Below are 24297 nucleotides of genomic sequence, written 5' to 3' on the forward strand. Positions count from 1 at the left end.
GACTACCGTAACTAAGAGTAGACTATGGTAGTTTTCCTAGTAGCTTTGGTCGGTTAATGTCGTATCCCCACTACCCGTACTTTGGGTGTGGTGTGTGGTGTGTGGTGCATACCTACCAGACGGTGCCTCACAACGATCGCTCTCTTTACGTATGCGATCAGTGTCTTATTAGATTCCCTTAATCCATGAATCGTCTCGAAACTGAGTGAGGATGTGTACAAATTGTGTGCGAAAAGTGCATTTTAAGTGTTGAACAATCTGGACGCTAAAGTAACGACATTAAAAGGTCAAAAACTTTTAGCAAACGAAAGACAGATTCACGAATTGTGTAGGTGGAAAAAAAGCGGTGAACACAACCACAGTAAGGGGAAACTGTGATACACAGAAAAGACCGTGTATTTGTAAATAGTATGCAAATTTATGGCCAAAGTCCGTAGCGAGTGTACAAAACTGTTGAAATATCACAAGCGTATAAGTATTAGATGTACTGTCAATCTGAGGAATCCGCATAGAACATTGAGTAATGTGAAAACACGGAACATCTTCATGCTTAAAGTGACAGATGGACCAACACACAACAGAAAATCCTAACGGAACACGACGATTGTATGAACGCTCTAGGAAGTGGAAATGCAGTGCGTGTGTGACGGGTAACCTAAGAAACATTTTTGTTCTCCATAGTAAGCGTCCTGTCTGTCACTTAAGAATAAACAACATTTATAGCAAAACTGAAATTGTCAATGTTTAATTCACGTTTTGTTCGAAAATTATTGATTTGTGACGTAAAAGAGAGTGATGTAGTAGTAAAAGTAAAGTAAACAATACAGATTTATCATATAGCACTAGAAAAAGCAATTTTCTCAACAAAAAGATAAAATATAAAAAATACGGCAAAATAAAAAGATATCAGACCTCGTTTCAATACTTCTTCGAACTTATATAAAACATGTTTATGCTAACAACTTTCGGACTTATCAGAAAATAACAAGAAACTGTCGTCTTTGATCACTGTTAAGTTCCATAGTGCTCAGATTCATTTGAACCATCTCTGATTACTATGGTTCAAATAGCTCTGAGCACTATGCGACTTAACTTCTGAGGTCATCAGTCGCCTAGAACTTAGAACTAATTAAACCTAAATAACCTAAGGACATCACACACATCCATGCCCGAGGCAGGATTCGAACCTGCGACCGGAGCGGTCGCTCGGGTCCAGACTGTAGCGCCTAGAACCGCACGGCCACTCTGGCCGGCTGATTACTATGAAGAAAGTTCAATTGAGTACAAAATAACAACAATGATTTTATATTCTCTTTATGTTTGTGCATGTAAACTGTGCCTCCATCAAAAGTAATTGACGTTACGCGATCAATTAATTTTTATTACCTATGAAAAAAAAAGTTCAAATGGCTCTGAGCACTATGGGACTTAACATCTATGGTCATCAGTCCCCTAGAACTTAGAACTACTTAAACCTAACTAACCTAAGGACATCACACACATCCATGCCCGAGGCAGGATTCGAACCTGCGACCGTAGCAGTCGCGCGGCTCCGGACTGAGCGCCTAGAACCGCTAGACCACCGCGGCCGGCTTACCTATAAAATGCTACTTATATTCTGAAAGGACGCGAAATACGCAATCGATCAACACTGAATGATGTACGGTTCTAATTATGTGCAAGATAAACAACCAAAGAAACAAAGAGAATTCCTCCGCTCCCATTTTCCCTCTTACACATTTATTTATGTTTCTTTCCCTGACAATTCTACCAATACTACCGGTAATCCTACCATTTACTAAGTGATTTATGTACTGCACCAAAACTATCCAACGCAGTTTTAGTATAGCGTAACTCTTCCTGGCCATCAACAGGGCTTTAAATCCCTGTCTGTGTTTTTTCATTTACAGCACATACGACGTCCGACCATCAGGATTTAGATTTTCCGAGATATCCCTAAATCGTTCCAAGTAAATCCCAGAATGGTTTCTTTGAAAAGGCATGGGAGATTTCCTTCCCCATCATCCTCCTTCCTTTCCATCCTTTTTCTTTTCCGATGAAAACAACATTTTATTAATACCAACGCTGTATCTGTGCTATGAATCATTCCTCCTGTCCTTATAATCCCATTCACCCTCTTACCAGTCCATTCCCCTAACTTCCTTCAACCTTGAACCGAACACATTACTATGCACTCCTCTACACTTCGCCATTCTTCATCGCTCGCTCCATGAATATAGAAGACTGCTGGCAGCTGCCCTGTTTATTTGCGTGACTGAGTAATGTATCTTGCAGGTGCGAGGTGGCGTGTCCGAGAGACTGCGAGGTCGCTGCTTGGGCCGCCTGGGGTCCGTGTCGCCCGACGGAATGCAACCCTGATAACTTATGGTTTCCGCAAGGTGGGTACCTCCAAGCTCGTCCTCACCCTGTACCTGAGTATCTATCCCTGTTGTTGACTCTAAAGATCTATAGCTGATAGCATTCTTCATGATTAGAGAAACTGCAAAATGTTGATTTACACACACACACACACACACACACACACACACACACACACATTAGTGCCCTGACTCACGACAAGGTCTAGGCGTGGTTTGCCCAACAAGGAGAGAAGAGGTGGAACGCTATAGCTTGTTATCACCACATTGTGCTTGTCAGGGGTAGATCTCTTATTAATGGTTCATAGAGTGAAGAGATGTTTCAATGCAGATAGTTATCCGTTCGTCAGCTGGGCATGTTAAGTTATCAGTCCCTTTGCTGCTATCTGTGAAGTTCTCGCGGAGCCTTTGACTTCGTCCTCTACAATGCAAATAACATGAAACGCATTCACCACGTCATATTTAGCTCCACAGCGCTGCCGAGGGAATTGTGTGTCTGGTGAGAGAACGAAAAATTTTGGAAATACATCAAGTCAAAGAGTCAGCTATGCTGGACACAAGCAGAATTATTATTATTATTATTGTTTATATGGTGTGTCTGAAGGTTTACCACATATAGCGGTCTATGTTTCTATAGAATTAAGTAACAGTAAATTTTCTCGTTATCTGACACTTTCAGATGAGAGTTGGCACACAAATGGGTCTTTTTCACTTTTGGGAACATAAAGTGAAAATAGAGGGGTAAAATTCAGCTAAAACTTCTGGCTTGAATAGGGTAGGCGAGTTCTCTTGCTAGTTGGCCACTAGTTGCTGGGGAACTTTGTAACGATGCCATGGTCGTGGACGTGCTGTGCCTGCATCGTTTGGTTCTCGAATGACGTGTCGTAGACCTTCTATCCAGTTAAAGATATTGCTGGCGTGGTCGCGTATCCACTCAATGAGATGTTTATCTAGTAGTCAACTGTGTACTGCTCTCGTACTCATCCACCATAGGAGTTCTAAACTTCCCTTATGGCATTTCTGTTTCAGGATTTGGTGTTCTTTTGTACTTAGGACACAAGTTGTCTCCATTGTGAGCTACCGTATAGTAGGGTGGGTTGTACAGTTGCTTTGTAAGGTCCATGCTTGTTTAAATGATTGAGGTCTCTTCTGAACAACATCAACGTCAGGGGTTGGATCATCTTAAGCTTCGTCTTCTTCTCCATTATATGAGTGGTAACTATAAGTTCCTAATTTAATCAAACTGCAAGATATTTTGTTTGAGCCTTCTAAGGTATTCTGTCATCGTTTATCATTATCTCGTGTCCAGTATTGGCCGTAATCTTTGTAGCTCGGATGGTAGGCCCAAATTTCGAGCCTGTCCAGTTGCCGCTGCATCTGTGGTATGTTACGTTCCATAGTTTAAAATGCCGTATCATCGATGTAGAGGCTCGTTGACACTTGATTTTCCAATAGTACATCATTTATGTAAGTATTAAAAAGTAAAGGCGACAGAAGAGAGCCTTGAGGGATACCTGCAACGGAATATTTATTGCCAGATGTCTTGCCCTTTAGTGGGACGAAGGGCTTTCCATCGTGCATGAAGGTACCCAATAACTCCACATAGCAATCTTAGATACGACTGCTTGTTAAAAGTCTCTCCAGGACCTTCTGGCGCCACACTTTCTCATACGCCTTTTTTCAGGGTCTAGTGTTGAGATGGATCTAGTGAAGGTATGAATGCTGTAATCCGGATGAGTTGGACTTCCACAGGAAACTTCACTTGGGAGCCGAGCATAACGCTGTGTTGCTCCAGTTGGACAGTAATTCTATTGCGGAGAACCCTTTCAAATATTTTTTCCATCATTGGTAACAAACATATCGGTCGATAGTTTTCAAATTTTGTATTATATTTTCCAGACTGCGGAATCGGGATGACTTGAGCTGTATTCCAGGTTTCGGGAAAGTACGCTAATAAATACAGCCGTTAACTATACTTGTAGGCAGCATTATAAGCTTTAGTGACAAATGCTTAAGTTCTGCACTGCCGATGTAATCCTTTGCGTCTAAATTGTTTTTGTTTTTCTGGATAATTTTCTTACCTTTTAAAGCGTCATCAGCGTAGGTCGATCCTGTGACAATTTCCGTGGAAATTTAGTGATGAGTAGCGTCACCCTTTCCTCTTCCTGTCGGAGCTAATGTCGTGCCTTGGCCGGAGATTGAGAAGTCACCGTCTGCCGGTAATAGACGTTTCCGCAAAGTTCCGCCTTCGCTAGTGAGTCATAAACAAGACCTTTTATTGCACTTTTGGCAGGTGTGGGTTGTCTGTGGCCTCTGACAACTTCCCATTTTTCTGTTGTGTCCAAGAGGAATTAGACCACCTTGTTTGCTCAATATCTCCGCCTCCATTCTACTGCTCGTTGGCGAAGTTACCTTGATAGGCAGTTCATTTCCTGCCAGTGAGCCGGATTTCTGTATCACTTCCATCTTCTTCTGCTCCAGGTCCCTTGGATTTTTAATTCATGTAATCACGGTGCAAATGGTTCAACGTTCAGATCTGATATCACAAAGGTGGTCTACACTATTTTGCTAGCTGTCGAGATTTTGGTGCTGAACAGTTGGATTCTCCCGTCTGCGCATTCCTTGGAGCACATGTTCCGTTTCGACCTGACATTGTTAGTGAAGTAGGAGCTGAAATTGTCCCAATTGATTCGCTTGTTAGGCGAGGTTTATGTGAAAACCCTCCTCGTTCAACCACTCCAACGACCGGCAAATTATCGGAGGCTAGGTCATTAATGGTCTTCTGATGCAGATTAATATAGAGGTTTTTGACGATGAGAATATCTAAAACATCCGACGTTTAATGACAAAAGTAAGGAGTCCTGGTTGGATGTGGTGGTCCATGCACAGTCACCTCTAAGTACTGTTCCAGATTATACAGGATTCACCCCTTGGGGTTGATCGTAAACGAATCGCAGGCCGTGTTCATCGCATTCAAATCGTCTCCAAGTAGTGTCTTGTCATACGTGTGGAGTAGTTGGCGGAGGTCATTTGGAATGAGGCAGGTATGCGACGAGTAGAGCTACTCCCCAACCGGCATGTGGACTGTGACAACTACCGCTTCCCAAGACATCATTGGCGGTAAGTCCTTAATAGAGTGGATGAGGGTGTTCTTGGTAAATACCGCGGTGCCTTCTCCCCTGCAACCAAGTTTATTAGTCCCATAGTCCTGCTTGTTCCGGAGTTTGAGCGGCGTAGTTTCCACTGAATGCGGCTGGAGAATAAGTAGGACGTCTAATCCCTAGGTGTGATGGATTCTCAAAGTTCCACTTCCGTGTTTTGAATCCGTTAGCATTCCATGTACAGAAACGGATCTGAGTGGTGCGTTCTCTTTTAGCCATTTTATGGTGAGACGAACGCTTTTACAATACCCTCAACGAGGGTAAGTATGCTTGTACGTTTTTGTTGGAGCATTATCAACAACTTCCGAATGTCCATGAGAACGGGCGTGATAGCCCCTTTGATGATAATGAAATAGTTTTCAAGTCAGGGTCTGCTAGTCGCGAATATGTCTGTCGTCTACTCTGGGAGGAAGCTCGTACTTACTGTCAGTACTGCTGATTATGAGGTGGTTGTTGTTGCTGAGGCTGCTGCGTTTCGTGTGCTGGCTTTGGGCGTTCCTCAGAAAGTTGGTAAGGTCCTTGAATGTCGGCATGACAATTTTTGTGCGTCTGGGTGGTTGTGATCGGGCAGCGGCTCGTCGTTCGTGGTTGTGGAGCGGTTCTTTGTATGTGGATAGCTTCTATACGAGACACGATCCTCCGGTTCACAACTGCGGCATTTATCTATAGCCACCTTCGGCATTGTGGTCATGAGAGTGCTGATAGCCAGCGCAACGCACACAATTGGCGGAAGATGTTAGTATTTCCCCCTATGCTTGAAGAGCTGGCAGCACTTGCATTGGGATGGTCCCTCCTTCCGTATAACGTCTTCAACGCACATCCTAGTGTATATTTTGTGCCACAAATGTGGCAGCTGTTTTTGTCCTTCGCAGAATCATGAAGTAATTGGGAAGAGGACACAAATCTTTGGTAGTTTCTTCTCGCTGCTTCTACTGGTAGACTGTGGCTACAGGAAATCGTTTCTCACGTACTGCTGTCGTCAGTTCGTCTAATGCAACTATTTCGGAAAAACCTTTCAGCAGCTTCTTTTCTGGAAGTTGATATGTGAAAATGTCGAGCTTGTGTTATTGGAAGAAACCTGTAGCTGAACCGTGTACGAATCAAAGTGATACTCGATTCTGTTGAATTGGTAAATATCTTCTATTTCGCCCGTTATGTATATTTTCAATACAACACTAATTTCATGGTATATTTCTGTATAATAGATGGTGACTGAGATATTTTCTTCAGTGGTCGTGGAAATCATCCAACGATGGTTCCTGTTCTGGTGGTGGAATGTGCTATAGATCCTCCTGTTCGTCATCTTCTTTAGCCCTCGCTTGCGTGAGGTGTTCAAGTCGATTTGAGATTTGCAGTGTCTTTGCTCGTCGTTTGAGTCCGGTGTTCATGTGCCAGATTTGTGCCGGCGCTTATATTGCACCGTTGTGAAGCTATCGTCGTCGATGTTTTTCTGTGCAACCTCTTCATGTTTAAGTCTCAATCTTCATGTTCCATATTTTGGATCAGTCTCTGTTCATCGTCTTCGTCTTTGATGTCGCCGACATCTCTATGGCGTTCCATTTCTGTTTGTCGAGTAATTCCTCGAGTTGTTGAAGAGCGATTGGTGGGTGGCTGTCGTGGGTCGTTTTCTGTGTGTTACTTCGCTTATCAGGTCGTAAGTAGTGCACCAGTTAGCTGGCGGCATCTCCTCGGTCAGTTTTTCGTGGGCTGCTTTTTGCAGGAGTCTGTGAAGCAGTCAGTCGTAATTTCTGCTTCCGCCGTGGGACCGCAGATTTCCTCTTCTCGAATGGTGAGTGGTTTGCTACCTTGAGTGGTTTTGATACCAGTTTATAGGACGTACTTCCTGGCCTCGCACTAGCAGTCGTTGCCCGCCTTGGGGAACGCGGTCTGACCACCCGCCCGGGTAGAACCTTGGCTCCCCTTCATACCGTAAGCTAGCCATCCCCAACAGTCTGGCTAGTCCAGACTACCTCACCTGTGCCTGTGTTGAGACGGAAACATGATAAGTGTGCGAAAGGAAGCTCCCTGGTTTTCAGGTGGGAAGACGCGATGAGGAAGCAGCTCACTGAGGAAGGAAATTTTAACTTAAACTCGCTGGCGCGACTAGCTCGTACCTCTCTGGATTCCAAACGACATGTTGCACAGAAGTTGCCAAGTAACGTTTGTTGTGATGACTTCATTGAGACGCGAGGCGAGGCCCCCTGTGAGAAGGGCAAAGAAATTTCTTCACATTCTGATAAGGCTGACGGTGCCAAAAAGGGTAGCGGTCGTCAGATATCCTTGCATAAAGCTATAACAAGCGCTACACAATAATATGGTCTGCTAGACCCAACGCAAGACCTTGGGACTTGACTGATGGCAACCACCAATTATATTTCTCACAAGAAGAAAGATAACAGTGGCAAATTAAACAACTATGCATGTGACCACCATGTTCGTTACTTTTGGTAAGATACAGGGAAATCGATAAACAAAATATTCAGTCAACTAAGTCGTTGAATATTCAGAGTGCTGGACAAAGTTCTCTCTCAAAATTTATTCGTACAGTAAAATGGTGTTCGGTCCTGCAAGAGGAGTTTCATTAATAGGCACCAGGGAACTTGCTCGTGAAAAGCGCGCTTCTAACAGTGCAGTGTGGAGAGTACTGGTGGAGCAGCAGTTACACACTTTTCATAAACAATGTAAACAAGCAATGAGGCTAAATATCTTCAATCCAGAATTCAGCTCTTTGAATGAATTATTGTAACCCGTCGACAGATACCGGTGATAGTCACTTCGAACAGTAGCAGTAACGACATGTTGTTGCTTTAAGGTGTAAGTTCTATACGTCAACAAAAAGACTAAATATTTATTCTGACCGTTAGTTCCTAAGCTCAAATTAATCACTTCAGGAGTTCAGAATTTTATACCATCTCAATAATTTTGACCATTAAGGTACGAAATACGTTGTATTCTGCAAATATATCGATAGACATCTGAAACTACGATGATAAATCCGCATGTCACTGATGAACAAATACTTGTTGGCTTTGTTCAGTACGCGCCACAATCTTGTCCACTGCTCTGTGAATATTGGCAAGTTCCTTTCTTTCATGTCTCGGAGTATCCGTGATGTCGCAGGAGTCAAACTCGCGGCGTTGGCCAGAAACCACATGCTCTTGACGACGTTCAGCGCAAGAGACAGTTTACGCAAACGTTAAGTTGCTTGATTTCGGGGGGGGGGGGGGGAGGGGGGGAAAGGGGGGAGGAAGGGACCACAGAACGTCATCAGTGCCATTACGCGAAGTACTATTTAACGGATTTAGTTGGAAACGTTTACTAGAGAAGCCACGTTAATTGTCTGCACCGCTACATTACGAAGTCAATGTAAATAAGAGTCGCCAGTGTCTCTTTAACCCACGAGACAGGGTGAAACTTCACAAAGGAAAGATTCCGAGGTCCAACCACTGGAGTGGAATACGATCACCACTAACAGTTCAGTACACCACCGTCAATAGGCTGTTAGTAATTGCCGACGATAATTACCACAGTAACAAACAGGAAAGCAGTTCAGAGTCAATTGGGAACGAGTCACATCAAAACACCACTCTTCACAAAGACACAAATATTATCATTGTGACCAAGTTTAAAGAGCTACGAGTTCTAGCACACAATGGATTATCAATAAAAAATTGCTTGATGTTTCTCCAACACCACGAACTTGAGACAAAGTGATCACAAATGTCTGACAACCAAGAACATCACGAGGAGGTATCTGCTCCAATGACGTAACAAGACTTTTCATTGTAGTATCAATACGTATTAGAGCTACAATGACAAACAGGATTATTAGTAACAGAAAAAGTAAGATGAAAACGACCTCCTCGAAACACAGTTTGACCTTTCAAAACATCAATTGAAACAGACGAACTAACGTTCATACACTACTGGCCATTAAAATTGCTACACCACGAAGATGACGTGCTACAGATTCTAAATTTAACGGACAGGAAGAAGATGCTGTGATATGCAGATGATTAGCTTTCCAGAGCATTCACACAAGGTTGGTGCCGGTGGCGACACCTACAACGTGCTGACATGAGGAAAGTTTCCAACCGATTTCTCATACGCAAACAGTAGTTGACCGGCGTTGCCTGGTGAAACGTTGTTGTGATGCCTCGTGTAAGGAGGAGAAATGCGTACCATCACGTTTCCGACTTTGATAAAGGTCGGACTGTAGCCTGTCGTATGGCGACATTGCTGCTCGCGTTGGTCGAGATGCAATGACTGATAGTAGAGTATGGGTTCAGGAGGGTAATACGGAACGCCGTGCTGGATCCCAACGGCCTCGTATCACTAGCAGTCGAGATGACAGGCATCTTATCCGCATGGCTGTAACGGATCGTGCAGCCACGTCTCGATCCCTGAGTCAACAGATGGGGACGTTTGCAAGACAACAACCATCTGCACGAACAGTTCGACGACGTTTGCAACAGCATGGACTATCAGCTCCGAGACCATGGCAGCGGTTACCTTGACGCTGCATCACAGACAGGAGCGCCTGCGATGGTGTACTCAACGACGAACCTGGGTGCACGAATGGCAAAGCGTCATTTTTTCGGATGAATCCAGGTACTGTTTACAGCATCATGATGGTCGCATCCGTGTTTGGCGACATCGCTGTGATCGCACATTGGAAGCGTGTTTTCGTCATCGCCATACTGGCAGATCACCCGGCGTGATGGTATGGGGTGCCATTGATTATACGTCTCGGTCACCTCTTGTTCGCATTGACGGCACTTTGAACAGTGGACGTTACATTTCAGGTGTGTTATGACCTGTGGCTATACCCATCATTCTATCCCTGGGAAACCCTACATTTCAGCAGGATAATGCACGACCGCATGTTGCAGGTCCTGTACGGGCCTTTCTGGATACAGAAAATGTTCGACTGCTGCCCTGACCAGCGCATTCTCCAGATCTCTCACCAATTGAAAACGTCTGGTCAATGGTGGCCGAGCAACTGGCGCGTCACAATAGGCCAGTCACTACTTTTGATGAACTGTGGTATCGTGTTGTAGCAGCATGGGGAGCTGTACCTGTACACGCCATCCAAGCTCTGTTTGACTCAAAGCCCAGGCGTATCAAGGCCGTTACTACGGCCAGACGTGTTTGTTCTGGGTAGTGATTTCTCACGATCTATGCACTCAAATCGCGTGAAAATGTAATCACATGTCAGTTCTAGTATAATATATTTGTCCAATGAATACCCGTTTCTCATCTGCATTTATTCTTGATGTAGCAATTTTAATGGCCAGTAGTGTATATTCAGGAACCACATCCAAAATATTACATTGCAGATACAAGTACACTACCATTTTAATAAGCGTTCAAGAGCCGTTCTCGGAGTCTTACTGTATCATTACACGGCGTCATCCTTTCAATTATATCTGTGTATATGTATCAGGAGCCAAGGCTTGTAACATTGGTTGCTAAGGTTACCGCGAGCGACGGCGGAGCGTCCGGGTGACGTCGAGCGAGACAGGCCTGCAGTGTCCGAGCGTGCGCGAGGTGCAGCCGTGTATGGATGCGGTGTGCCACGAGTGGGTGGTGGGCCAGTGGAGTCCCTGCCAACTGATCGCGGGCGTGCGCCACTGCGGAGAGGGCCGCCGCGCGCGACTCGTCACCTGCCGCACCATGTCCGGGGTGAGTATTCTACTGCACCATCCTCTTGTTGATGTTGATGATGATGATGATGATGATGATGGTGTAGTCGTCGTCTTCGTCGTCGTGGTCGTGAGTCCGAAGGTTGGTTTGCCTCCAATGTTGTTGATTTCCCGGAGTACTTCGACATAAACAACGACGATGCCCAAACCTTAGTTAATGGCGGAATAGGCTGCACGTTCCGGTGTCCAAGCACAGATACTAAGAAATGATTTCACTTACCAGCGAACCTTCTAGTTTTTCTGCAGAAGGTACAGTTACACTTATATCTTTAGATTACATACAGAACCTCACAGTAGAATATATTTTGACTTTAACGTATTCTGCGAACTAGGTCCAAGATATTGCAGACACCAGCCAGTCCCAATAAAACTAATCCACTGGTAAGAGCATTATGAAATCCACAAAGGAAAATGAAAATCTCTCGAAATACGTAATATTTATGTGGATACAAGGACACGCGGACATAAAATGTAATGAAATATTTGATTACCTAGCGTAGACCACCACGCAAAAGTCACACGTAAAAAAATATTATTACTCCATCAGATCTCAAGACTGCAGAACTTGAACAGCAAGACGCCAATGAGTAGACGAATATCAATCAGCGGTCAGCAATAAAGGAAAACATTTTGGATAAATGCAGCCAAACATATCCTGTCCTGTCCTGTTTCCACATAATTACGGCAAATAAAAGTTTATATGCTCCATATTTCGTGTTGGGTTGAATCACGGCTCATTTCCAAGCCATCTTGACCGAACATACGTCCTGGATGAATTATAGTGAGAGAATGTGGTGGAGTAACAGTCGGAGGTATCAATTACATTTTTTTCGAATATAAACTACATGCAAACCAGTAAATTAATTTCATGCAACAGTTCATCAGATCACATCAACCATTAGCAACTAACCTATCAGCCCTATTTTATCAAAATAAGGTATTAACTTCCAAGTAATTAGGAAATTTTCAAATAAATGTAAGAATACCAAGTACAACGCTAGAAGATTCCTAAGTCACTTCGGGATGGTTAAAAAAAGTGGGGAAGGGGAGCCTAATTTGTTCCAGCTCTCCATGTTAGTCTATCTTGTGCAAGCATCTTCATCTTCTGGTAACTGCCACAGCCTGCCCACATTTGAACTTACATACTGTATTCAGAGGCTTGGTTTCCCTCTATAGTGTCCCCACCTCCCACCCTCACATTTTCCAAAATTCCTACAAGGTCGTCATGAAAAATAATGTCTCCGAATTTTTTATGTGAAAACTCTTAAAGATTTTTAAATAAAATAAACGTTATTTACATTCAACATCTCTATTCTTCATGCGAACATATTTGCAGCCTTCTGCTGCTAGAGGGCTGGGATTGTGCAGTGTAACATGGCGGTGTGTAACGTTGCTATGTCAGTGCGTGAGAAACAGCGGGTTGTAATCGAGTTTCTAACCTCAGGAAACGTTCATCCACGGATGGAGCGCCCTCTCCTCCAGCATGACGATGCCAGACCACGCACGGGTGCTGCGACATCTGCAGCAGTGCGACACCTTGGGTTCTCTGTCATTGATCATCTTCCATAGAGCCCCGACTTGGCCCCATCTCATTTTCAGCTGTTTTAAAAACTTGAAGAACACGTTCGAGGACTTCGTTTTGATAGCGATGAAGAGGTGCAGGCAGAGGTGAGGTTGTGGCTCCGTCAAGAAAGTCTAACATTCTACAGTGACGGTTTCAGCAAACTGGACTTTCGTTGGGATAAATGTGGTCATCGCCAGGATGGCTATGTTGAGAAATAAATAATTATATCGACATGGAAAACAAAGATGTGGAATGTTAATAACGTTTGTTTTATTTAGAAAGCTTTATGATTTTTCACCTAGAAAATTCGGAAGAAGTACTTTTCAGAACGCCATCGTGAACTCAATATTCCCTGATGAGTCAGAATGCCACTAACAAAACCCTTCTTTTCGTCTAGTTCTCACATAAATTTCTTTCTCTCCGATTCGATTCGGTATATTTTCATCAGTTATCCGGTCTATTCGTGTAATCTTTAGCACTGTGCTGTAGTGCCACATTATATTTCTGTCCTTATGGAACTCTTTATCGTCCACGTTTCGCTCTGTACATGGCTACATTCCTGCAGAATACCTTCGGATAAGACACGGTAACATTTAAAAATACGATGTTAAAAAATTTCTCCTTTTCAGAAGCTCTTTTCTTAATATTACCAGTCTGAATTTTATGAGTGGCGTTCAATAAATAATGCAACACATTTTTTTTGTCGGCCAATTTAGGTTAAAAAAATGCTGAACTTCTCGTGGAACATTATGGAATATTTCCGCTTCAGCCCCTATAGTTTCATGAAGTTCCGGTAGGTGGCGGCGCTATAGGAAGCCTTCAAAATAGCGTCTGTAACGGAGGTGTGGTCCAAGAAGAGAAATGTCATTAAGTTTCTTTTGGTGGAAAACCAGAGCATCACAGATATTCATGGACGCTAACAGAATGTCCTCGGAGTCCTGGCAGTCAATAAAAGCACGGAGAGCCGTTGGGCGGGTCGTCTGTCATCATCGCAACGAGGTCGCGCAAACCTGTCCAATCTCACGTCTCTTGCCGGCCGTTTTGGCCGAGCGGTTCTAGGCGCTTCAGTCTGGAACCGCGCGACCGAATTCTGCCTCGGGCATGGATGTGTGTGACGTCCTTAGGTTAGTTAGGATTAAGTAGTTCTACGTTCTATGGGACCGATGACGTCAGATGTTAAGTCCCATAGTGCTCAGAGCCATTTAAACCATCTCTCGTCTCTTATCCCAAGAATAAGTTGAAAGCCGCACCCTTAGCCGGTATAGTCATAACAACAGGGGGTTATTCTGTGGTTATTCTGTTTCATGTCATCGCTCATGGGGCAACAATCTACTCTGAAGTGTGTTGTGCTACCCTCAGGAAATTGAATAAACGACTTCAGCGTGTCCGTCGCCACAAAATGCAAACGAACTTCTCCTTCTCCGTGACAGCACAAGACCTTAAACAGGTCTGTCCACCCGAGAGGAGGTCACAAAACTTAATTGTACTGTTCCCCTCATCCACCCTATAGCCATAATCTCGCACATTCCGACTCCCATCTGTTTCGTCAAATGAAGGATGCACTTTGCAGGATGTAGTACATGGATGATCTGGAGGTTGTTGATGCAGCAAGACGTTGGCTCCGGCGTCGATCGATAGAGTGATACCATGCGGGCATATGGGTCGTTCCAGTAGGTGGCGTAAACGCTTCTTAGTGAACATACGTTATGTTGAAAAATGCGGTTTTGTAGACAAAAGAGTGGGAAATAATTTGGTGTGTTGGAATCCTGAATAATACCAATCTCTTTCCCCAAAAAAAGTGTTGCATCACTTATTGAACGCCCCTCATATATCTTCTCTACGTCGAAAATCGTAAGTTATTATGCTGCCTATATATCAAAACTCCTTTCCTAACAAAATTGTCTCATATGAAACTTCCTGGCAGATTAAAACTGTGTGCCCGACCGAGACTCGAACTCGGGACCTTTGCCTTTCGCAGGCAAGTGCTCTACCAACTGAGCTACCGAAGCACGACTCACGTCCGGTACTCACAGCTTTACTTCTGCCAGTACCTCGTCTCCTACCTTCCAAACGGTCTGGCACACCGTTTTAATCTGCCAGGAATTTCATATCAGCGCACACTCCGCTGCAGAGTGAAAATGTCATTCTGGAAACATCCCCAAGGCTGTGGCTAAGCCATGTCTCTGCAATATCCTTTCTTTCAGGAGTGCTAGTCCTGCAGGTTCGTAGGAGAGCTTCTGTAAAGTTTGGAAGGTAGGAGACGAGGTACTGGCAGAAGTAAAGCTGTGAGTACCGGCCGTGAGTCGTGCTTCGGTAGCTCAGTTGGTAGAGCACTTGCCCGCGAAAGGCAAAGGTCCCGAGTTCGAGTCTCGGTCGGGCACACAGTTTTAATCTGCCAGGAAGTTTCACATCAGCGCACACTCCGCTGCAGAGTGAAAATGTCATTCTGGAAACATCCCCAAGGCTGTGGCTAAGCCATGTCTCCGCAATATCCTTTCTTTCAGGAGTGCTAGTCCTGCAGGTTCGTAGGAGAGCTTCTGTAAAGTTTGGAAGGTAGGAGACGAGGTACTGGCAGAAGTAAAGCTGTGAGTACCGGGCGTGAGTCGTGCTTCGGTAGCTCAGTTGGTAGAGCACTTGCCCGCGACAGGCAAAGGTCCCGAGTTCGAGTCTCGGTCGGGCACGCAGTTTTAATCTGCCAGGAAGTTTCATATCAGCGCACACTCCGCTGCAGAGTGAAAATGTCATTCTGGAAACATCCCCAAGGCTGTGGCTAAGCCATGTCTCCGCAATATTCTTTCTTTCAGGAGTGCTAGTCCTGCAGGTTCGTAGGAGAGCTTCTGTAAAGTTTGGAAGGTAGGAGACGAGGTACTGGCAGAAGTAAAGCTGTGAGTACCGGGCGTTAGTCGTGCTTCGGTAGCTCAGTTGGTAGAGCACTTTCCCCCGAAAGGCAAAGGTCCCGAGTTCGAGTCTCGGTCGGGCACACAGTTTTAATCTGCCAGGAAGTTTCATATCAGCGCACACTCCGCTGCAGAGTGAAAATGTCATTCTGAAAATTGTCTCATTTCCTGCTCTCATTCCTTCATCATCGCTTGACCTTATTTGAATATATTCCATTAATCTTATCTTACCTTTGCTTATATTCTTCTAATATATTTTCAACACGATACCCATTTCGATCAACCGCTCTTCCAAGTCCTTTTCCAGTTCTGGCAGAATTAAAATCTCATCGTCAAGCCTCATAGTTTTTCTTTTCTCTGAACTTCAATTTCCTTTTCATATTTGTCCTTGGTTTCATTTAATGCTGCCTGAATACACAGTTTGAATAATATCTGGGATCTGTCTCACTTCTTTTCAACAGTTACTTGTCTGTCATTGCCTTAGACTCTTATAAATGCAGTCTGTTTTCTGTACAATTAATAGATAACCTCGCAATCCCTATGATTAATCCATGCTACCTTCAGAATTTCACAGCGTATTCAAGTCAATATTGTCAAAAGATTCCTCCAAATGAACATGTGCTATAAACGTAGGTTTGCTTTTCTCCAACGTATCTTCAAAAGTAAGTCGTAGAGTCAGTATTCCCTCGCGTGTTCCTACATTTCATCGGAACCGAAACTAATCTTCCGTGCATATTAAAGGTAAATTCCTCAGTGCGGCTGATACGTCTTCTGATTAAGGTTATGTTTACTGATTCTCATTACATTTACCACTGGAAGGACGAGCTCTTGTAACCTGCAGGGTTCGCAGAAAAAGGAAATAATTAACTCAGCCGGATATTATCTTTTTCATCTACAGACGTAGGGCTTTTTGATTTATTTTTTTTTCGAGAAACATTATGAAATTTACGTACTGTGAATGGAGATTGGCTAACAATGACGTATGTACAAGTAAAACACTAGTGTTTCTTATTGTTAACTGAATTAAAAGGAATTTTTGCACTTCACTTCGAATTTAAACAAACATACTGTAGAGTGTTGCCAGTGTACGAGGTGATAAATGAAAGTTCACGGCAAAAATAATTGCTAATTGTATTAATGTGTTGTAGCACTTTGGTTTCGCGCAGACTGGGGAAGAAGATGGACAAGCTGTTTTCTAACAGGGTGGCGCACCACCATGTATCAGCTTCAAAATTCTACACGTCCAAAATCCCCCAACAAACTACTGTTAGAGGAGGGCCTATTGCGTTCCCACTTCACGGTCTATATTATTTTCTACGGGCCACGTAATGCAGACAGTTTAGTCTGTGGAAGATCATGATTTAAATCATTTGCGTAAATCTATTCCTACGGCAATTGACATAATAACAGCATTAGTATCATATACTGCTTGATCACAAGTGCGGTCAGTGATGCCAAATAAATATCCAGCTGCGCATCAAATTATGAAGAACAAAATAGTAATATCTGGGAGCAACAACATCTGACGATATGAAGATGCACAATCCTAATAAATTGCTATTGAAAGATCTCCAGAGCTCATGAAAACTATTGTTTAATTTTGTTGGATCCAAATTATAGTGAACTAATATTGGATATCCGACAAGGAAAAGCATGAATGCTCACAGAATGTTTGAATTGGACGTGAGTGTAACAAAAACGTTGAAAAGATTCAACTTGTAGACAACTAACGAGAGACTTCTCATCCTTTCTGATAACTTTCTTAGAAAATTTAAAAATCCGATTTTCAGAATGATATCTCTCAGCTGCTTACACATTGCTTAGTAAGGAGCGTAAAATAAAAGTGGTAAGAGTTACGTCAGAAACATATAAACAGTCATTCTTCGCATGCTCCATTCGTGTTTAGAATGAGAGGAAACCTTAACCCTCTCCTGCCAAAACTATGAAATACTGTACCAAAGGGTTAAAAATTAGGGGTGAATGTTACCAAAGCAACTAACAACTTAATACTGCGTTGTCACTCACAATTTTCTTTAATTTATGTACAAAATACGAGTGGTACTTTTGAGTCCTGTCAGGGTATGATCAGGTGTATTACTTACTATCACTTTTGGGAATAGGTAAGAAAAACTAGTAGAGAGCTTATTATATACACTCCTGGAAATTGAAATAAGAACACCGTGAATTCATTGTCCCAGGAAGGGGAAACTTTATTGACACATTCTTGGGGTCAGATACATCACATGGTCACACTGACAGAACCACAGGCACATAGACACAGGCAACAGAGCATGCACAATGTCGGCACTAGTACAGCGTATATCCACCTTTCGCAGCAATGCAGGCTGCTATTCTCCCATGGAGACGATCGTAGAGATGCTGGATGTAGTCCTGTGGAACGGCTTGCCATGCCATTTCCACCTGGCGCCTCAGTTGGACCAGCGTTCGTGCTGGACGTGCAGACCGCGTGAGACGACGCTTCATCCAGTCCCAAACATGCTCAATGGGGGACAGATCAGGAGATCTTGCTGGCCAGGGTAGTTGACTTACACCTTCTAGAGCACGTTGGGTGGCACGGGATACATGCGGACGTGCATTGTCCTGTTGGAACAGCAAGTTCCCTTGCCGGTCTAGGAATGGTAGAACGATGGGTTCGATGACGGTTTGGATGTACCGTGCACTATTCAGTGTCCCCTCGACGATCACCAGTGGTGTACGGCCAGTGTAGGAGATCGCTCCCCACACCATGATGCCGGGTGTTGGCCCTGTGTGCCTCGGTCTTATGCAGTCCTGATTGTGGCGCTCACCTGCACGGCGCCAAACACGCATACGACCATCATTGGCACCAAGGCAGAAGCGACTCTCATCGCTGAAGACGACACGTCTCCATTCGTCCCTCCATTCACGCCTGTCGCGACACCACTGGAGGCGGGCTGCACGATGTTGGGGCGTGAGCGGAAGACGGCCTAACGGTGTGCGGGACCGTAGCCCAGCTTCATGGAGACGGTTGCGAATGGTCCTCGCCGATACCCCAGGAGCAACAGTGTCCCTAATTTGCTGGGAAGTGGCGGTGCGGTCCCCTACGGCACTGCGTAGGATCCTACGGTCTTGGCGTGCATCCGTGCGTCGCTGCGGTCCGGTCCCAGGTCAACGGGCACGTGCACCTTCTGCCGACCACTGGCGACAACATCGATGTACTGTGGAGACCTCACGCCCCACGTGTTGAGCAATTCGGCGGTACGTTCACCCGGCCTCCCGCATGCGCACTATACGCCCTCGCTCAAAGTCCGTCAACTGCACATACGGTTCACGTCCACGCTGTCGCGGCATGCTACCAGTGTTAAAGACTGCGATGGAGCTGCGTATGCCACGGCAAACTGGCTGACACTGACGGCGGCGGTGCACAAATGCTGCGCAGCTAGCGCCATTCGACGGCCAACACCGCGGTTCCTGGTGTGTCCGCTGTGCCGTGCGTGTGATCATTGCTTGTACAGCCCTCTCGCAGTGTCCGGAGCAAGTATGGTAGGTCTGACACACCGGTGTCAATGTGTTCTTTTTTCCATTTCCAGGAGTGTACATAAAAACCCTCACAGTAATTTCCTTTCACCTCACCAGGGCTCACAAACTCTTATGACGTAATGAACAACACAGTGGTGGGCACGACAGCCTGTCTTTTGCTGCCATCTTGAACTATGACAGCCAAATAATTTATTGCGTTACAACAGTGGGGGAAAGACGTCCCGACAGGATGCACATGAATCAATTCTGCTCCATACTGTTTTAAAACACTAGAAAGCGTAAGAGGCTTTCAAATCCCGTCGGGCGAGAAAGGGTTAATACACAATATAATATAATTAAGGGGAGCAAATCATTTTGCCGTGATTTTAGTGATACAGATGAAAATTAAATTATCAGGAAGGAAGCTAGTAATGTTTCTTGATTTTTACCGTCTTTCAAGCTTTATATCTTTCTCTATTGCAATAAAAGAGAAAAGTGTGCAAAATTGTATGATTTCAATACTTTAACAACGAGTAAAAAATGGGCCCATGCCAACCCAAAATACGTGACCGTTTTCTACTGTCACCAGCAGCTTAGCCTAATTGTTTCCACTCGTAGATATTATACGTATGATTTACAAAACTTGTCTCAGTGGCCACGTAAAAGTAATGAATATAAACTTAACATATGAAAGGAACAATGATTTCAGTTGGAAGACTCACTACACAGTAAAACAAATAGTACTCATGGTTCCATTCTTGTAAATTTGGTTACGTATACAGTTAAGAAGTTTATTTTTTCGAAAATGTATATTTTACAGTGCCGAAGAAAATAGAAAGACTCATATGCTGTGACGTTTACCAACTTCCTCGGTATGATGACCAAATTAACAACATATGTGAGTCTAATGGGAGCCTAAATGGAACAAAATTCGGCAGTGGTCTTGATATTCATTTATGTGTGGCTAAGCTTTGCATATACTGTAAGTACGTCACATTTCACCTTTGGACCTAAGTTACAGCCCATAAGCAGTACGTGGTCATTAGCAAGTTGGCCAATTTCTGCTAAATAAACAACGTTCTACTATAAGAGGTATACTTACTTTCTATGATTTAAACACAGAACAAGACATCAGTCCATTGAACCGATGAGGCTTGTGCGACGACACGCGCAAACAATACAGTTAAACAATAATCGGTGCCTCCTGTGTATTTAGATTTAAAGAAATTAATATTTTTAAGCTCAAATACATAGTTTTATCGACATTCGCCCTAATTAAATCAATTTTTACAAGCAAAGTAGCCCTTCATTCACACTGTAATCTTAAAAGCTAAAATATCAGGTTCAGGAAATCGCGTAATGCTGCGTCATCTGCCACAGCAATGGAAAATACTTTGACACCGTACTTCTGTGCTTCTACCCTCTCGCAGGTAATCCTGTGCTATTGAGAAAATGTGGTTGACGTTCCGTTCTGTGACTACGCAAACAATCTGTTTCTGGTAACACAGTTTGAAGTCTTTTGATAACGAACAATCATATTTGAAGTGGTAGCCCCTAACTTTATCAGGAATGAAAGAAAACTATTTTAACTTTTTTTCTACATTTTAACGTATTTGAATTTCACGTGCACTCAACACTTCTATTTGTAGATATAAAGCTAAGCGATAATTTAAAAAAAGAAACGCTTTGCTTTCAAAACGTGTAAATTTTTGTTAAATTTAATCGAATTTATCTACAAACAGTGTGACTCCGTACCTAAAATAGTTAAGAACTTCAGCTATATATTCCGATGCCTTCGGCACAACTTTATTAAGTGATTCGATACAACTGAAATGGTTTCACTTCAAAATAAAGTTATGCTTGGTCAGAGAAGCACTTTCCACGGTTATAATAAAACTTGTTATACTGAACCAACGCAATAAATCAAAACTGGAGCTCTGGAATGTTGGTAATAGTACCGAAACAACGGGGTGCTTCCTTTTTCGTTATACGTTGCTCCACACTCCACTCTACATCTACATCTACATATACATCCATACTACACAAGCCACCACATGGTGCCTGGCGGGAGGTATTCTGTATCACTACTAATCATTTCATTTCCTGTTCTACTCGCAAATAGAGCGAGGAAAAACGACTGACTGTAGCCTCCATACGAGCCCTAATCATTCTAAACTCATCTTCATGGTTACTACACGATATGTACGTTGGCGGCAGTTGAATCGTCCTGTAGTTAGTTCAGATACAAGTTCTCTAAATTTTCTCAATAGTGCTTCTCAAAAAGAATGTCTCCTTTCCTCCAGTGAATCCCATTTCAGTTCCCGAAGCATCTCCGTAATACTTGCGCGTTGTTCGAACCTACCGGTAACAAATCCAGCAGCCCGCCACTGAATTGCTTTGCTGTCTTCCTTTAATCCAAACTGGTGCGGTTACCAAACACTCGAACAGTACCCAACAATGGGTTGCACTAGTGCCCTATATGCGGTCTTCTTTACAGATGAACCACTGTTTCCCAAATCACTCCCAATCAACCAAAGTTGACCAGTCGTCTTACCTAGTACAATACTTATATACCCTTTCCATTTCGTACTGCTTAGAAACGATACGCCTACATACTTAATCGACGTGACTATGTCAATCAGCTCACGACTAATGCTCTATTCGAACATAGTAAGTTTGTTTTTTCCTACTCACACGCAAACCCAAGGTTTTTCGCAGTTAGACACTTTCAGCTGAGTATCAATATACTTCTGGTAAGATTGAAAATAGTTTTTGGGTAGGCGTCTTACAATAAGTAGACAAATTTGTGTGCTGATACTTGGTAAACATGTATAAAATTCACAAATTCGAATCTCATACCATCAATTCATTTTTTGTATCAAAATAACTTGCTAAATCATTTATTACACTTATTTTACTATCTTCCTTCAAAGTATCTCTTCATTATTTAGAAACTCACTAAAACCAGAACTTTTTACAGTATTTTGCTGGAAAATTTATTCTTTCAACGAATTACCATACGCTGTAGGCAATATGCCTTTAATATTTGTTTCTTCACCTTCTATGCATTCCTATATCATTCATCCGATTATGATGAAGCTTTGGTCACCTCTTGTGCTCACACCTCCGATGGTGTTTATGGGAGTAAAAACTACCCACAAACATAGGCGTGGGGCTGTAAAGTTGACGACAAAAAAGCTTAACTCAGGAACATATAAGCAATATCAATCAGATTTTGTATGTACATGACTCATTATTTGCACAAAAAAATGGATGGGCTGATACACCCCAACCCCAACCACACCTAGGGATAGGGGAAAGGGTGAGAAGACGTGACGTATAAAGAAATTCGACAACTACCAAATTTCAGTATCAAATCCATAAGGTTTGGCGTCACTAGACTTATTAGTGAGACTCACAATGATATTTCACCAGCAGAGTTTGGGTGAGGTGGTGCAAAAGAAATTACATATCAGCATTTCTTTCTAACAGAGTCTCTACTAAAACTGACACGTGTTAAACTTGCTGCCTGTAAAAATTTAATGTACAGTAGATACTCCTAGCACTCTTATGGATGAGGCTTTAGGATGAAAAGGCACAACATAAAAGCGTATCTCAGGAACGCCTGGAGTATTTTCTACCAAACTTGCTATACATATGACTCACTATTTGCATAAATATAGTCTGGGTGTTGTGTATTAATTCGTACTCGATGGTAGAGAGAGGTGTGGCAACTTTGCTTGTAGGAAATCTGGACGGTATCAGAAATGATTAGCGAACAAGTTAACACAGCAAACAGAAGATTAACTTAACTTGCCTTTCCCCTAGCGTTCGAAGACTCATTACTAATAATGCAGCAAGAAACAGCTTCCAGCTGATACAGAAGCAACAGGAAACTGAACTAACGCACAAACAATGGTTTTGGAGCCGCGACTAGATGGCACCTACGTACTGTCACATACTGAAGAGGCTCCAAGTGCGAGTGGGTTGCCTGGCTGCCGCCAGCCGTCTTATATTACGGCGGCAGAAGGCTCTCGTGGTACGGAACCAGTGGAGGTGTGACCAAGTGAGCGTGCAACATTGGGTCCACCAGATCCCGCGCAACCGCTGTCGGCGTCTGACGGAAACTTGCAATTGCGTTGCCAACTTCCCATGGGGTAGTATTGATACGTGATACCGAAATGGGAGAACGATACCCCAACTACCGCTGGAGTTGGGGGTTATAATGAGATTGAGTGACACCTCAAAAGGTCTGACAATGACCTCTTGGTATTTTTTTCCTGTAATTAGTTGGCTTGGAATACTTTTGAAGAATGAAGCACAACCTGTCTCTCATTTGCGTTGTTCAGTGCATCAGGCACGACGTTTTTAGATGAAAAGTGTCATACCACATGGCTCAATACCACAAATGTGTGGCGCGAAGAAAAAATGCCGGTCGGCATGCTATTCCTCGTGCAGAGTCAAGGCAAACGTTTATCTAGCAAAAGAAGATCGGGTGCATTTTGAAATACACTTGTATAAAAACAGGAGGTGGCAACACTGTCACATCGAGCAGCACGTCGGAATGCACAGAGGAAGGTATATAACCCTGCTCTACCACACCAGCTGTCGTATCTCACTGAGTAGACTGCTGGACCATAAAACCAATACGCACCATCTACTTCTAGTTCGAATCTTCGTCATATTCATTTTTGCCGTTGGAAACGTCCGTTCCCTAGTTCCGGTCGTTTATAAGCAAGATATCATTTTGTCACATAACAATAGCCTATCACATGACAATGGGACCCATTAACTTGCATACATGTGTCTTCTAACAGCGCAGTGCACAACCATAATTGGTTCTGTGAAGTTCATATAGGGTAGCTTCCCGATGGAGTAAACAAACGACGAACGAATATGTCGATATGCTTTTGGTGCTGGGTGCGCCCGATAACCAAGCTGCTGCTGCCCCTCGTGCGTGTTGTGCACTGTACCCACAAAGGCACTTTCCCAATAAAAATGTTTTTCGTCGCCTGGAGAAACGCCTCCGAGAAACTGATTATCTTCGTTCACAAGTAATGGAAAGAGGTCGGCCAAGGACTAGACGTAGTCCAG

The 24297-nt window shown here is 43.6% G+C and overlaps 1 protein-coding gene across 1 annotated transcript in view; it reads left to right on the plus strand.

The window, feature by feature from the left end:
* The window catches only part of LOC124555261 (thrombospondin type-1 domain-containing protein 7A-like), a 1197505-nt gene that overhangs the window by 860975 nt on the left and 312233 nt on the right, over positions 1-24297 (plus strand). Inside the window, exons 11-12 of the mRNA XM_047129129.1 lie at positions 2296-2399; positions 11016-11224. Coding sequence (XP_046985085.1) covers positions 2296-2399; positions 11016-11224 — 313 coding nt within the window. The remainder of the gene's footprint in view (positions 1-2295; positions 2400-11015; positions 11225-24297) is intronic.

Source organism: Schistocerca americana, chromosome X (genome assembly GCF_021461395.2).
Source record: "Schistocerca americana isolate TAMUIC-IGC-003095 chromosome X, iqSchAmer2.1, whole genome shotgun sequence".
Taxonomy (NCBI): domain Eukaryota; kingdom Metazoa; phylum Arthropoda; class Insecta; order Orthoptera; family Acrididae; genus Schistocerca; species Schistocerca americana.